At 33.5% G+C, this 16098-nt stretch overlaps 3 protein-coding genes across 6 annotated transcripts in view; all 3 read right to left on the reverse strand.

Annotated features, from left to right (window-relative positions):
* LOC111515602 (tudor domain-containing protein qin) overlaps positions 1 to 6934 on the reverse strand; it is a 43782-nt gene extending 36848 nt beyond the window's left edge. For all 4 annotated transcript variants that reach the window (XM_074177427.1, XM_074177424.1, XM_074177426.1 and 1 more), the window contains exons 1-2: positions 6248 to 6934; positions 5621 to 5938 (exon numbers count right to left, since the gene is read on the reverse strand). In XM_074177427.1, coding sequence (XP_074033528.1) covers positions 5621 to 5938; positions 6248 to 6731 — 802 coding nt within the window. In that variant the 5' untranslated portion in view covers positions 6732 to 6934. The remainder of the gene's footprint in view (positions 1 to 5620; positions 5939 to 6247) is intronic.
* Positions 6935 to 11285: 4351 nt separating this feature from the next.
* On the reverse strand, positions 11286 to 13711 carry LOC141483108 (uncharacterized). Its single transcript, XM_074177428.1, has 6 exons — positions 13260 to 13711; positions 12808 to 13071; positions 12586 to 12657; positions 12386 to 12454; positions 11640 to 11735; positions 11286 to 11575 (listed from the first exon to the last, which is right to left on the reverse strand). The coding sequence occupies exons 1-6, from the start codon at positions 13398 to 13400 to the stop codon at positions 11288 to 11290; spliced, it is 930 nt and encodes a 309-aa protein (XP_074033529.1). The 5' UTR covers positions 13401 to 13711; the 3' UTR covers positions 11286 to 11287.
* On the reverse strand, positions 13710 to 16055 carry LOC111515603 (Ionotropic receptor 7a). The gene has a single exon (XM_023171815.2). The coding sequence runs from the start codon at positions 15998 to 16000 to the stop codon at positions 14144 to 14146; it is 1857 nt and encodes a 618-aa protein (XP_023027583.2). The 5' UTR covers positions 16001 to 16055; the 3' UTR covers positions 13710 to 14143.
* Positions 16056 to 16098: the final 43 nt, after the last annotated feature.

Below are 16098 nucleotides of genomic sequence, written 5' to 3' on the forward strand. Positions count from 1 at the left end.
GTTTTTCCCAAGAGAGCTTTGGATCCATTTGGAATCCAAGAAATTTAATCGATTCATTTTGGTCTATAGGCAGTTGTTTGTGTGTAAAAAAGTAATGTTGCGTTTTATTTGTATTGAATTTTAATTTATTATTTGTCAGCCATCTATTAGCATTCGATTCTGCTACTTTCATTTCGTTAACTATAGCCTCGTAAATTGTGTTTGGATTACGCAATTTGCTGACGTGTCCTCAGCAAATTGCGTAATCTCAGAGTCATCTTCAGTTTTGAAATCAATCACATAAATCAAGTATAGAACTGGTCCCAAAACCTTGAAAGAAAGAAAGAAAGATATAGCTTTGAAAATGGTCTCTGTCTGAATGGAAAAAAAAAACAATTTTTGCTAAAAAACATAAATTTAAAGTATGACCTATACTTAACTGTTTCTTAAATGTTTCTATTCTGAAAAAATTAATTTTAGCAACAAATGTATGAAAACTGTAAGACGATTAACTGATAAAAATCTCGATGATATCAATTTAAACTTGATTAACTGCACTTTTATGCTAAATAGTACCAATATAGATGATATTTTCATTAATATAAAAGAACACTTCAACCAAGTTGTAAATGAGATAGCTCCCTTAAAAACAATTACTCATTATGAAAATGAATTACCCTGGTACGACAACGAAGTCAGAAAACTAAGTAGAGATAGAGACATGGCATATAAGTGTTTTAAACTGAATTCAAGTGATGTGAATTGGGAAAATTTTAAGCTTAAACGAAATGCTGTTGTAAATATCATTAAAAAAAAGAAAGATCACTTTTACTTCAACCAAATTGATAGAAATGTACATAATCCACGTTTAATGTGGAAAACGTTGAAAAACTTAATAAATCCGAAAAAAAACCACAATTACTATTTTAATGGTGTATACTTTGAACGGAATGGACGAAATATATTGATAAAAGACAGTAATGACATAGCAGATTGTTTTAATAAATACTTTCTAAGTAGTATCAACGATATTATCCAAAGTATTGAAGAGTGTGAGAGATTCATTGCTTACAACAGTTTGCCAGATGATATAAAGAAATCAGAAACTCTGCAACAGTTTAAAATAAAAATGATAAACCATTTACAGCAAAAGTAAAATCGTTGTATTGTATATCTATCAGGATTAATAATTTTTAGTATCAATACGAGTATTAATATATGTATCTTCTTACGGGATATGAGTGTATAGTGGGTAGTGGGATAGCATAACTTATTGGTTTCATATGTATGTTTGTATATGATTATTGTGGTATTTGGCTGTACGTGAATGGTATCAATATATGTATTTTCTTTTGGGCTATAAGTGTATATTGGGATAGCATTCTTATTGGTTCATAGGTAGGATTGTATATGATTATTATGGTATTTGGCTATACTTGAATGGTTTTCTTTTAGCAAAACAATGGAAAATATAACTCGAAATGTAAATACCTAGTGTGTACGTTTGAATTTAAAACAAAACAAATATATTAATACTATCGAAGGAGCTGCTAATTACTATATATAAGATTATACTTTGTGAATGTAGATTAGGATTACCTATTTCAAAATAAAGATTATTATTATTATTATAGATTATTATTATTAACTTTATCTGGTAAATCTGTACAATCTATGGAAACCATCAAATTCTTATGTGTTACTTTAGATAATAAGTTAACATGAGAAGCAGACATATTTATTTATTCATTTCATTTATTTGCCACTGTGGTACAGTATGTACATACGGTATGTCAATAATTTTAAACATGTATAGAATATAATAACAGTGGGATACAAATGAAATAGGTAGGTATTTATCATATATGTATATGTAAAAGTCGTGTATATAAATTCCTCAGTAAAAATATGGAACAGGCGTCAAATATAAGACTAAATAACAGTAACAGAAAAAAATAAGTAAAATCAGTGCTCATCGGAAATCATTTTCCAGGAATTCACCACAACTATAGTAACATTTTTACAGCAGCAATTGCTTTACTCTACCATGAAACACTTTATCAGAGGTAATTTGTTTGATCTGCTCTGGTAATTTATTATACAGATTTATGGCATTATATTTTGTTGTCTTATGACTTGGAATACACAAAATATCCCCATGACGTGTGTTGTAACTGCACCGTTGCATTTGTTTCTAGTTCATGGATGTTAGATCTAGCAAATCCTATACATTTAAGAATGTATATGGAGGGAGCCGAAAATAATTTTTTCCTAACAAATACTGGTTTACAACTGTCTCGGTGTTCAATGCTAAAAATTAGTGCTACGAATACTCTGATGAATTCATTACTGCAACCCCATGCTATGATATTGAGCGATATATGTGAATATGCCATAGCAAAATAGATTTCTAGTAGACCTACTGTGTCTGTGCACGATTCCATTTGCCTTAAAGCAAAGAATGTCTAGTTTAGTTTGTTGCAGACATCTTTTATTTCATGAATAACTTGTAGGTCATCTGGAACATTAGTTTTACTATTATAGAAATTTACTATTACAGTTTTTGAGGCGTTTAATAATAATCTGTTTCGCTGAGACCAGTAGCTAAAACCATCGATTATGCATTTTACCTTACTGAGGCAGTACATCAATATTTCCCCCTGTAACTGTGATAGTAGTATCATCCGCAAACAAGGTAAGGTAGCAATCTTTCAGATATTCTGACAAATCATCTGCATAAAACAAAAAAAGCAATGGTCCAATCACTGACCCCTGTGGCACTCCAAGCTTATTGTCGTTGCACCTTGATCTAACATTTTCACATTTTACAGTCATGGTACGCCCTTTGAGGTACGATTAAATCCATTTCAACAAGTTATTCGGGAAACTAATTTGGGTTAGTTTTGCAATTAGAATTTCAGGAGACACTGTGTCAAACGCTTTCGTTAGATCAAAAAATAAAGACATTACAAAATTATTTGAATCCACTTCTTTGTAGATATAATTCAGTAAGTGATATGTTGCAGTTTCAATTGATTTACTCTTTCTGAATCCACCTTGATCTTTGCACTGTATGTTCGAATATAAGTACTACATGCTATATAATAAAAAATATGCGAGGTACGGTATCAGCAGACATCTTGAGACTATTATATTTCGGGATGGTTAAGTCTACTATGCAATATGACGTGATCTTTTGAGGGTCATCTTGTCACTTTGAAAGGTCAATTGTATCTCAAAAAAAATGTGTCATGCTCATTCAAATACATGTAAACTAGTGAGAAATGAGGACACTCATATGTATTGTTATAAATCATGCCCTGAAGAAAATAACCCCGGCGCCACTGATAGCCAGAACCAATTGTGATGTAGGTAAGAGCGTGCGAATGTAAGATGTTCACTGCCGCCCTAAATGTAGCAAGAATAATACCTACTACCGTCTTCGATGGAATTCCGAGCAATGTTCCAGGGCCTTTGACTGCTAAATATAAGCGCCATCCACTAGCCCATCAAGACAGTCAAGTGGAAGTTACAGCGCAGTAAGCGAAGCGATCTAGTAAGACAATAGATATTGGACTAATAGTTGAAGTATTTGTTGTATTTGAAGTGAAATAAAGTTGAGTAGTAAAGTAATACTTGAATGCTACTTTAATTGATTATTGTTCAGTGTAGTCAGTGTCAATGAATAGCAAGGGTACTAGTACACTGTCATGGACAAACGCCAGTGTTTATATTTATTTATTTATTTGACACTTTGGTACATTGAGTACATGTGCTAAGTCATAAATAAAAAACAAAAATAAAACTACAGAAGTTGAACAATACAAAAACAATAAATAAGGTTCACGTCCACAAACTTTCACAACATAGAAGTATTATATAAAAAATCGGAGAAGCTCTAGCAAATACTCTCAAAATGTCATGAAAAAGTGTCGTGCAAGAATTCCTCAAGACTGTAGTAACACTTCTGTAAGAGAAGTTTCTTCACCTCAATTTTAAAAAGTTTATCTGACTCGATTTTCCTAATAGATGCCGGCAAGTTATTATAACAGTTTGTTGTATTAAATAGTGGGGAGCATCTAAAGTGAGCCGTTTTGTGTGAGGGTGTTCTTAACAGTTTCCCATGACGGGTGTCTCTACCATGTATATCCGCATTTGTGACAAATTCAGTTATATTGTTACGGGCAAAAGTGACACACTTCAAGATAAATAAAGAAGGTGCCGTCAATAGGCCCTCTCTTAAGAAAATTGGTCTACAACTATCTTGAAGATCTATATTAAAAATTAGTCTCAGCAATCTTTTCTGAGCAACAAAAACTCGTGGAAATTCCCTTGCACATCCCCAAGAAATGATATTAAAGCTGATGTGAGAATAAGCCATAGAAAAATAGACATTCATCAATCCAAAATTATCTAGAGTGTTTTTCAATTGTTTGATTGAGTAAGTAATATGCGGAATTAAGTTTGTTGCAGACCTTCTGAATATGACCGCTCCAGGTCAAATTTTTGTCTAAAGACGTTCCTAAAAACAAGACTTCGCTGGAAGATCGAATACCATTTATTGTGGAAGAGTCACTGCTGAAATTTTTCCTAATAAATGATTTCATTGAAACAGATTTAGATTTATTCAGAATAAGTTTGTTACGTTGACACCAAGCACTGAATTTATCTATTATTTTATTTATTTTGTCTGACAACTCAACTTCGTTTTTGTCGGCCACAGTAATTGCAGTGTCATCCGCAAACATGGTTATGTGACACTCAGAAAAGAATTCCGACAGGTCATTTATGAAATTGAGGAACCACAATGGTCTCAGGACAGAACCTTGAGGCACTCCTAGTTTTACATCTTTGGGACTTGATAAAAATCCATTGCAGCTAACTATTAGACTACGGTTTTCCATATATGATTTCACCCAGTTCAATAGATTATTTGGGAAACCTAGGCCTGCAAGTTTAATTATAAGAAAATTATAAGAAAATATATATTTTTTTACTGGAAATCACATCATTCACCTTAGTTATTTGAGATCGACCTTTCAGGTGCTTTAAAATCGGTATGGACTACAGTGTAAAAGAAATGGCTTATACAAATACATTCTGGCCTAGAGGTGTTGCTGTGTATAGATACGATTTCAAAAAAGAAATGTACAACAAAAAATTCAGAAATAACTATAATAATGGCATCAAATTTTCAGATAACAAAAGATTTTAGCATGTAAATTATATAAGTGTGTTTTATACATTGTAATTTTAGTTTATTTTATTTATATTCATTTTGACTTGTGTGAAACTTTATGTTAAACAGCACCAATAAACTATTCTATTCTATTCAGGTAATTATAAAACCATTTTAGAACTGTCCCATGTATTCCATAATACTGCAGTTTAATCAACATGGTATTGACATCAATTGTTTTGAGATCTCGTTTGAAGTCCAAGAACACTGCAACTAGAAATTTATTTTCGTGACAAATTCTATATCTCTGTCATTTTTGAAAATAAATTAAAACAAAATTACAGGGCTGCTCAAAGCAAATCATTCGATTTCATGAACTGACAGAAAAATGTATTAGAAATGTCCTATATTTACTAAATAAAAATGAACCGATTAATAAAATTTAAACATAGATTGATTTACCTATCGATTCACTGGCTGTTTCTATAATCTGTTCCACAGATTTTTTGTGACTATGCACTGGTTCAACGGGGACAAGCATCATGCGGTTCACATTATTTCCTATTGTTTTCGTCCACAATATCAGACCAAGCAAGTAAAAGTTGGGAGAGAATTCTTCTTGTATGTTATCGAGACAACCATTTGATAATACCGATGGGTTTCTACACACTGGGCATACAATGGAGCTTTTCAACACAGACTTGTATATGCATTCTTGACAAACTGTGTGTCTGCAGTTAAGGACGAGGGGAACATTTCCCACGTACTGATTACATCTAGCTGAAAGAAATAATAACATTATTTGAATTTAAAGAGGTTTATCCTTAGGAGAGATTAACTTTTGGAAAAGGTTTGGGCTTTCCACTTCTCCATTTTTATAGAAAAAAATGTGGGAACCTTCCCAGAGGAAGAAAGAAAGCAATGCTTTTCAGAATAAACTCTTCACAAAGATGCGCAGATCATGCACAAACTAGAAGAAAAAGCCCTCTCCAAAACAAGTACTTTCATATAAACATGGAATTACACGAAATAAATACTTTTGAAACATGTTTTTTAATTGGTTTCAATTAGGAATTCATTTATACTTACCAAGGCAGTCGAATGGAGATGAGCAGCCGGGACAAATGTACACATTATTATTCATACTAGGAGAGTGAGGCGTCATCTTTTTTCTGCTGTTCTGTGAGTCAGCTCGTAAACGTATATCTGGAGATGTCGGTTCCTGATTCTTACGATTATGGTTTGCTCTTTCACGGTTTTCATAATGATTATGCTCCCGTTTCCGATCTTGATGATTTGAGCCTCTCTGGTATCGACGGTTTTGAGGGTTATCTGAGCCAAATCGTTGGTTTGAATAGGAACGAATTTGACTGGACATATCAGGAAAAGTATCTGTCAAACTTTGATGCCTATTTTGATTGTATTCACGTGTGCGATCTGATTGTCCAGAATGGAGGCCAAAATTTTGACGTGGATAATCGAAAAAATATGGATTAGGACCGACATTATCCAAAGAAAATGAATGCCGGCTTGGACCTGCTCGGGTGTTGTTGTATGTAGCCCTAGTGTACATTGTGGGTAGAACGTGATGAATTAGTTTACGATTAAATATGTATTACGGCGCTTAGGACAAAAAAACTACTCGATGAGCCAGTCAAAGTATTGAAAAAACACTTAGGTATGTTTTTACACGGCTAACAAGCATTTTTATTTCATGCTTTTTCACTCACATCAATAAAACTTCTTGCCTAAGTAAACAGCGTAAACAAAAGTAAAAGCGACTTCTTCTTCTTTTTGTCATCTCAATGGCCTCAGCAACTAAGGCTATCTGGCCAGTTGGTAACGAACTTTGTTGTTAAATCCAAATGTGGCCACACTTAAGTGGACCTGGAGCGGACCCATCCACAATGGGGTTGAAATTACTATCCAGGAACTTGTCAAGCACGGCAAGCTATAATTAAGCCAGTTATATTGTACAGGCCAAAACAATGGTGTAAAAGCGACAAACGGTATGATCTGAAACTAAGATGCACAACATTTGGAAACTAATTCGAAATCTTGGTCAGTATCACAAAATTTCATTACTCAAGTATCACAGAACACTCTCTTGGTTATGCGCTTCAAAACTAACCACTGTTATCATATCCATGAAAAAGTGATAATATTCGGAATTCGGAACATGATTTCCTGAAAATGTTGTGAACCAAAAGGCGAGTTCTGAAATTAATCGATGAATCAACCGGTGAATCCGATTGATTTTTCTATTGGTGCATTCCACATTTCAATACAAAAAAACAAAGTTATACTCAAATCAGAAACATAACCACTCCACAAATTGTGTCGATTTTTCGTCAACCGTTAATGATACCAAAACAAACACCAATCAAGAACGACTTTGGGTTCATATATAAAAGGGGTGCCAGAAAATAATAACGACTTTGGCCGTCATGTTTGTGATGTCAGTGGAAGAAAACAGCGCTAAATATGAACTGGCATGTCATTTATTTCTGCAGATGTTTAAAATGAAGGTGAAGAAATTAAATAGATATTCAAACTGAAGTATAAACCCTGATTTATCTATTCGATCATAAGAGTCTTAGAAATATTTCGAATTGAATTTAATTTTTATTTCCATTTAGACGGGAGACTGATCAAGTTTTTGGATTTGAGAGAGAAAAAGTTTTGAGATTATAATGAAATTATTATTTTGATCGAAAATAAATTCATGCAACAAAAAAATCACAATACAGTTAGTTTATAGGCCATAGATCTAAATAGAAATTATTTGTAGTTCAAGTGACTCACTCGTTTCTTCTCACCACCGACCGTTATCGACGAAATGTCGTATACGAGGGGTTTTGGTTTTGAAACGGAATTTGACGTTACGTTACGTCAGTGGTTAGTTTATTCTTCATGCTGAAAACGTTTTACCAAATACGTTTTAAGGGTGTACAGAATAAAGCTGGGAAATTATTGTACCCATACACATATCCGATTCTAATTGATGTTAGAGTAAATATTGAAAAGTTTGTTTTGAATATTGAATTTGACATCTGACACTCTGCAGCTCTAGGTGGGACGAATATTGCCCGAAAAGAGGAGGAAAACATATGACATATTTAGTGTCCGACCGAAAGTTCGGTTTCGGTCGAATTTCGTCAAAAAAACGGGTTTCGGTTGCAAACCTACCGAAACTGAACTGCATTCGGGAGTTCTCGCGCTGTGATCGGTCATGTTCAGCCCGTTGAATTTCATACAAGCGACGAAGACATTTTGCCGCGTCCACGTGCCTAATCATGTCCTGACTTACTTTGTGATTTACTTTGTGTATTACATAAATATTGAGTACCCATTGCGATATTAGGTAACAACTTGAATAACTAGTTTTATGTTTAATATTTTTGAAAAACCATTAATAATATTCAAAACAAGAATCTACACCTACTCAAATAAACTCCTCACCTACTTCAAGTATTTTTAAGGTGCAATCACTATTTTTTCTTAAATAAGGGGTTGTTATGTTAATTTGTTGATTATCAATAAGTAAAAATGTCGAAGACTACATAACGTTGTGCTTTAATGATAAAAAATAGAGACTTACTGATTATAAAACGTTTTCTTTATTTTTCCCTTAAAACATAATCCTTGTAAGGAAGTTTTGGTTTCGGCCCGAACTGAGACCTTTGCCGAGATTCGGTTTCGGTCGTAAAAACCAGTTTCGGTGGGACACTAGACATATTGAGGTTTTCCTTTCATACTCTATCAGATAATTGAAGTAGTTGGTGGGATGATGCCCTCCTTTCTCTCGTACCTCAAGATATCGGTTTGCCACACTAATAAATCATAAATCTTGGCCAAACAAAAGCAGAGGGATGACATTCTTGGTTTTATTGAGTCTCCTCAAGGCATATAATTGTTTAGTCTTTCAACACTTGTAACATTAATAGCCAGGATTAATGTCTTAATCTGACTTATAAATCTAATATGTTGTTTTTTGATAGTACGCCCAGAAACCTTATATCTAATAATAGGTACAGCTGTGGATTCATTATTAAATTGAACATGTGGTACACTCTTTTTTTTAAATGATTCGATGCTCATTTGGAAAACAAGCTTATTCGGAAAAAACTTGAGAATACAACTTAACTACATCATTAACCCTATTAAGAGTCGGTGTACAACTGTCAATTCTCCTATTTAAGTTTAGTGCTAATAAACATCCTTTGAACCCTAACGAAGGCATCTGATTTTTACTATCTACCACTACAAATGATAAATATACACAAATATATTTTATACTACATTTCAAAGAGATTTCTTCTACAGGTCTGAATTTGAAATCGAGTTGAATATAAACCTCTCATATATTACATTTTTTTTAGGGGAGCAATGTTCTTCAAATTTCTTCCTTATTTCTTTCAAGGATGTCCTTTCCTCTTCTGTCAATGTAAATGAATTGTAAATATCCAACCCATCTTCTCCAATCAAGCTTAAAGACACAGCTATCTGCTTCTTGACATCTTTATTTTCCCTTTCTGTTGCCTTCATGAACAAATCAAACCATTGTATGAATTTTTTTCAATTATCAGCTAGGTTACCTTGAATGCACAGGGGCTCAGGTGGTTTAAATAACGATTCCATAGTTCTCCAGTGTTCAATTATACACACTCCAGGGTTTAATCCAATTTACCTGACACCATCTAACATTAATAGCCAGGATTAATGTCTTACGGCCGATTTCATGAAGAAACATAAAGGTTACTTTAACTTTAAATGATACTTTAATAAATATTTTTGATTTCATAACCAAGTTAAAGTGTCCTTTAAGCCAAAAACGTCCTTCAAAGTTAAAGTGTCGATTTCTCTACTTCAACTCGCTAAAGTGTCATTTAACTACAACATAACCTCAATTTTAATAATTGTTATTTGTTGTGCTACTCGCTACGTTTGCTAGTTTTGTGTTCGTTTAGCCATAATAATCATAAAAATATGAATAATTTTGAAACGTCTAGCTCAAGTTCATCTGATGAAGAATTTATTTATACTAGAAGACCAAAAGTGTATAGGAAAAGAACAGACTGCTTCGAAAAATATGATGAGCTTGACTTTTACCAACGTTTTCGCTTAAAAAAACAAACTGTTTTGTATCTACTAGATGAAATAAAAGAACAAATTCAGTTACCTACTAATAAGTAAGTTGTAAAATTTGTATTATTAACAGAATTATAAAAAAATTTATTTATTTTTTAGAGGTGGGTGCATTACACCATTACAACAATTATTGTTGACTTTAAGATTCTACGCATCAGGAAATATGCAAATAATCGTATCAGATTTTATGGGAGTGTCTAGAAGTTCAGCTAGCAGGATTATCAAAAAGGTGTCTATTGCTATTGCCTCACTAGCCCGACAACACATTCGCATGTATGAAAATAAAAGGGAATTGGAAGAAGCAGTTGAAAAATTTTATGAAATAGCTTCATTTCCCAAGACCATTGGAGCAATTGATTGCACATTAGTTAAAATTGATTCTCCCGGTGGAAATGATGCAGAAATATTCAGATGTAGAAAATCTTATTTTGCATTAAATGTTCAGACAGTAAGCGATGCTAAATTGAAAATAAGAGATATTGTTGTGAGATGGCCAGGATCGGTGCATGACCAAACAATTTTTAATAATAGCAGTTTAAAGCAAAAATTTGAAAATGGTGTATTTGGTCAGTATATGCTAATTGGTGACAGTGGATATTCTCTAAAGCCATATCTTATGACTAAGTTACAACAAACTAGAACACCTGCTGAAAATTTATACAATGAGTCTATAATAAGGACTCGAAATGTAGTAGAGCGTCAATACGGTTTATGGAAAAGACGATTTCCCGTTTTGAGGTTTGGCATGAGACTAAAACTAGAGACCACAATGGCAGTAATAGTCGCAACTGCAGTTCTTCATAACATTGCCATTGATATGAATGATAACTTTACTGAAGAAGATGAAATAGAGGAAGACGATGAGGATGTATTACCCCCCATGGAAAATAATCCAAATATAGCAGAAAATATAAGGAATTTGATAATTAATGAACATTTTGCTAGATTGTAAATACTAATAATAATTAAAAATCAGTTTTATGAAACATTTAATTTATTTAATTGTTTTTCTTTTAATTTGATTTCTAAATCCAATAAAGTCATTTTTTTTAAATGTTCTTCTTCTTCTCTCTCCCTTCTCCTTGATCTCTCCTTCTCCTCTGCTTCTACCGTTTTTTCAAGAAGCTCCTTTTTCTTTTTATAATAATCTTCTTTTGCATTATATAACGGGTTTATTTTGGTTGGGTGTAGTTTTCCGTTGGCTTTTCTTTTTAAATTATTAGGTGCATAACTACTCCAATCGATTTTTTTCTTAATATGCGTTTGCTGGGAACAGACAAGAGTTATATAATAAAAATTACAACTGTACCACACACAATTCAAAACTCACTTTTTTACTAGACATGCTCCCTGAGGGTGTCACTGATGTAGGAGGTGATATCTGGTTCTCCTCCAATACAATTTCTTCAGTAAATTCAGGTACTATCTAAAAGCAAATGTACTATTACATTTTTTGAGGTCCTAACTTAAATATTAGCTTTAATCAGCATAACAAATTAAAAGGTTTGGGAAAAAAAGTTTTTGGCTTTCTACTTCTCCATCTTGATACAAAAAAAAATGTAGGTATCTTCGAAAGAAAGGAAGGAAGTAATCAATTTGAAAATAAGTAACTCTATACATAGATGTGTAGATCATGCGAAGAAACAATTTTCAGACACATACTGGAAGGAAGCCCTCCTGAAACAGCTACTTTCATATGAACATTGAATTACACGACAGAAAAAAATTCTTTCGAAACAATACTGAATACTGAATTATACAGAAGATACTTTGTAATGTAATTCAATGTTTATATGAAAATAGCTGTTTCAGGAGGACTTCCTTCCAGTTATTATCTGAAAGATGTTTCTTTGCATGATGTACACATCCATGTATAGAGTTACTTATTTTCAAATTGATTACTTCTTTCCTTTCTTTGGAAGATTCCCACATAATTTTTGTATCAAGAAGAAGTAGTAGAAAGCCAAAAAATTTCTTTCCCAAAAATTAATCACTCCTAAAAATATAAACCCTTCAATTCAAAATAAAAGGTCTTTCCGAACTATGGATTAGTAGTGAAAAAAATCTATAACTTACTGATTGCGTAGAAATCTCTGACATTTCATCTTTGGCTTCTCCTGCTGCAATTATTGTCATTTCTGAATCCTGTAACAATATATTCAGAATAATTAATATTATACAAGTATGTTCCCAAGACAAAAAATAACAAATTTATCTTGACAACTATTAACAGGTTGCTAATATATTATCATTTAAAAAACGGTTTATTTACTTACAACAAATTGTTGAGGATATTCTTTTAGAAGTTCTTCCTTTAAAACTGAAGATGATGCATCCATTCCAAGATCCTATAATACCACATACAATTAATATTTAATTTTATTGCCCTAACCAATACAGATAAAATCATGAAAGAAATAATGTTTTTAACCATTAACCAAATTTTAGTTTGGTAACTGTTAAAACAAAATGATTTGGTTATAAAAAAATGTAATTACATTTATGAAATCGCTATCCAAGCTGTTATTCAAACCCACCACCGTTTTCATATTTATTATATTTAGGGTTGCTTCTGTTACAGGATCTAAATCAATTTTTATTGCGGGACCACCCCCTGTTCCCGTCATATATGGTTTTTGTTTCGCCACATCCTTTCTAGCTTTTGTTTTCAGATTATCAAATTTTGCTTTAATCTGAGATATACTTCTCACTTGTATATTTCTGGAGTTGAAGCTGGAAAGTACTTTGCGCCATGCCTCTTCCTAAAATCATATTTAAATTTATTAATATTGAGGTATCTAACTACATAGATATATATAGTTTTAATTTATTATTTCAAGCTCACACCCTTCACCCTTGATGAAGTAAAATTAGGGTTATGATTACATTAACATGTATTCTACAATAAATAAAATACACACAAAAAATTGCTTGTACTTGTAATACATACCTTTTCTGCATTCGTTACTTTATTAGTAGTTTTGCATTCTAAAATATGCTTGAATTTTTCAATTTCTTGTATTAAATTCATTTCTTCCTCCCGAGAAAAATTTGACGAGCGAACTTTCTTATTATTATTTACCATTTCCATTTCAGTCCAAATCAATCGTCCTCACAAATACAAATAACAAAAACATCAAACACCACAACTCTTAACCTTACTTATTCAAACACTGAACTTAAATACTCGTCAAATATGACAAATCTTGTCAAAATCCATGAATTCCAGGTTGACCAACATCTTAAAAATTACTTAAAAGATACTTTATGGAAAGGGCACTTTAATATTAATTATGAAACCAAATGACGGCAACAGCTACTTTAAAGGGGACTTTAGTGTAAAGTCTCCTTTCGGTAAAGTGGACTTTAGATATTGATTATGAAATCGGCCGTTAATACTTTAATTATCAAAAGTAGCCATTACATTCAACAATTCACGTGGTAATACTAAAACTAGCCGGGGCAGTGTTGCCAACTACTCTACACAATGTTACCAAATAACTACCACATAATACAACACCTATTTCACGGTATCTGTATATCTGTTTTTCTGTTAACCAGGTGTTGCCCCTCTACGAACGTTAACTCTCAAAAGTCAAAACTAGTGCGAGCTAAGGACTTACAATTCCTAATATGGGTTGGACGATAGCAAGTATAAATCGTTTGTTTGAAGGTGATTGACAATGTTTCGTGATGAATGGAAGTCCGAACTAGTGAAAGTATAAATCGATCGTTCGGCCTGTGGCTTGAACCACCGATTCACTCGACGGTCGATTGAGTGAGTGGAGCACCAAGAGGTAATAAGTTCAGTGAAAATATATTTCGACACTCATATTACTTTATATTTATTTTATTTCTTTTGTTCACACAAAAATGAATTTCAATGATGAACACACCGCATGACACCAAATGACCCAAAACCATCATGTTGAAAATTTCTCTCAAGTTTTCCATCTTCACACCATTTGTTCTATCCCCGCCTTCATCGAAAGACTGTAGTATGTCCCTCTCCCATTTTACCAGAAATCCGGCGCTCAGAATACGGTGTATAAGAGTATTGAAAGAATCCTTGAAGGGAAACCCTTTCCGCATCATCATCGCAATGGGAACGCCAACGCTGCTATACGCGAAGCAGTGCATCCTTTTACCTCGAATTACTCGCTTCTGTATAAAAGTAGATGGGTGTGTGGGACATAAATAGGCAGACACTCCAGATGCAACGCTATCCAAACACATGGTAATATTGTGACAGTATATTGCCTTGCTTTCGATAACACTCTTGGGAACTCCATTTATCATGTTTCCCTCAAAGTATCTCAGAGTGTTAATTGCGAAGTAAGTGCTCAAATTGTGAATGTAGATATCCTTCATGGACGAGTATTTCTCCTCGAAACCTGGACGCATAACCTCACTTGTTAATACGCTAGTATAGAGAGTGCTAGCATAGTAACCCAAAAAAATCAACAATGTCATGAAGTACTTGGACTTTCTGGTTTTTGGGAGATCCTTTGGAGAAATTCCCAGTATCACCCCGAAAGTAACTATTAAAGTGGATGCTAAGTTCTTGTAAGAAGCCAATTCAGCAGAGTTTCTTCTGCTGACCAACCATAATGGAATAACGAGTGTGATGTAAATAAGGACAATCAGAAGCCAAACCACCGGTTGACCTAATTTTATACCATCCCAGATAGGTGCATGTGGCACACACCACTGAAGTCCTTCGAGGATATAGGAGACACTTGTTTCTAGATAAAGACTTCTACTGTAAGTTATTGAGTAGGCTCCAATCAGAATATCCGCTGTTTTATTTTTTAAAAGAGTGAAATCCCCCGTGGTGCTACCGTTCTCCAGTACATTACCCCAAGTAGTGGAACGGCTGTAAACAATTTTGAAATCGAGTAATGTCCCTAGCATATTGAGCAGGTTAACTTCGAGGCCCTGGTTGATCCAATAAGACGAACGTTGATAACTGTCTTCCACGTTCATAGCATAAGGAGCCCAGTTCAAATAATTCACTTTTATCTCACATCCCTTCATACGTTCCTCTCCCCTTTCCAAGAACCAAAACTGATTACCTGTGAAGGTGCCATACGAACAGGAGTCTATAACAAGTGGTTTATATACGCCTCCACAACGTGCTTCGTTCGATGAAAATGGACCATAGACAGTATAATTCGTTGGGATGGCAAGATCAGGCAGCAGAATAACGCAGTTCATAATCTCCTTTTCCTGCAAAATTTTCAGAATTTTTTCTGCTAGTGTCTGAGGGTCGTGGACTCCGATTTTCGAAATGACCAAAAGTTTGGAGTTTGACTTCCAGTGAGTTGCTCTTGTCAGCTTGATTATAATATCCTCAAATCCGTCCATGTCTCTGATTTGTATTATGCAGTTTTGGGTTTCCATATTCGTTAATTCTGTGGCACTTTCCTCATCTAGATTACGTACAAAATAAGTGACATTCTGGTCAATTCCAAGTGATGACAAAAGTAAGTTATTCAGCGGCATCGGGTTCAAAATTTGTTGCGTTTCCTCTCGTGGTAAAATAAATGTTAGATGTGAAAAATATATCTTACTGGCTTCTAACAAACAACGACTAAGGGAAATCGTTGATTGAATTTCACTTTCGGACAGTATTTCAATTTTTGTATCTACCCCGAAGATAAAAATTAGTAACAGTGTGAATATGTACATTTTGTTGTAGTAACTAAAGGGACAGTAAATATCTGGTGAGGTTTGTTTAATGGCATGACGTTTTTAATGCAAAAAACTTGTTAGTTCATCATTCGATT

This window comes from Leptinotarsa decemlineata, unplaced genomic scaffold (genome assembly GCF_025532065.1).
Source record: "Leptinotarsa decemlineata unplaced genomic scaffold, Ldec_3_MD MMD2_tig00002974_RagTag_RagTag, whole genome shotgun sequence".
NCBI classification, from domain to species: Eukaryota; Metazoa; Arthropoda; class Insecta; order Coleoptera; family Chrysomelidae; genus Leptinotarsa; species Leptinotarsa decemlineata.

Excerpts from the sequence above, each read along its gene's own strand:
- LOC141483108 (XM_074177428.1), bottom strand. The coding sequence starts at position 13,400 with ATGGAAATGGTAAATAATAATAAGAAAGTTCGCTCGTCAAATTTTTCT. Across the intron at positions 13,072-13,259 it reads AAGTAACGAATGCAGAAAAG|GAAGAGGCATGGCGCAAAGT; the intron begins GTATGTATTACA and ends ATATGATTTTAG. Across the intron at positions 11,736-12,385 it reads CAGAGATTTCTACGCAATCA|ATAGTACCTGAATTTACTGA; the intron begins GTAAGTTATAGA and ends ATTTGCTTTTAG.
- LOC111515603 (XM_023171815.2), bottom strand. The coding sequence starts at position 16,000 with ATGTACATATTCACACTGTTACTAATTTTTATCTTCGGGGTAGATACA.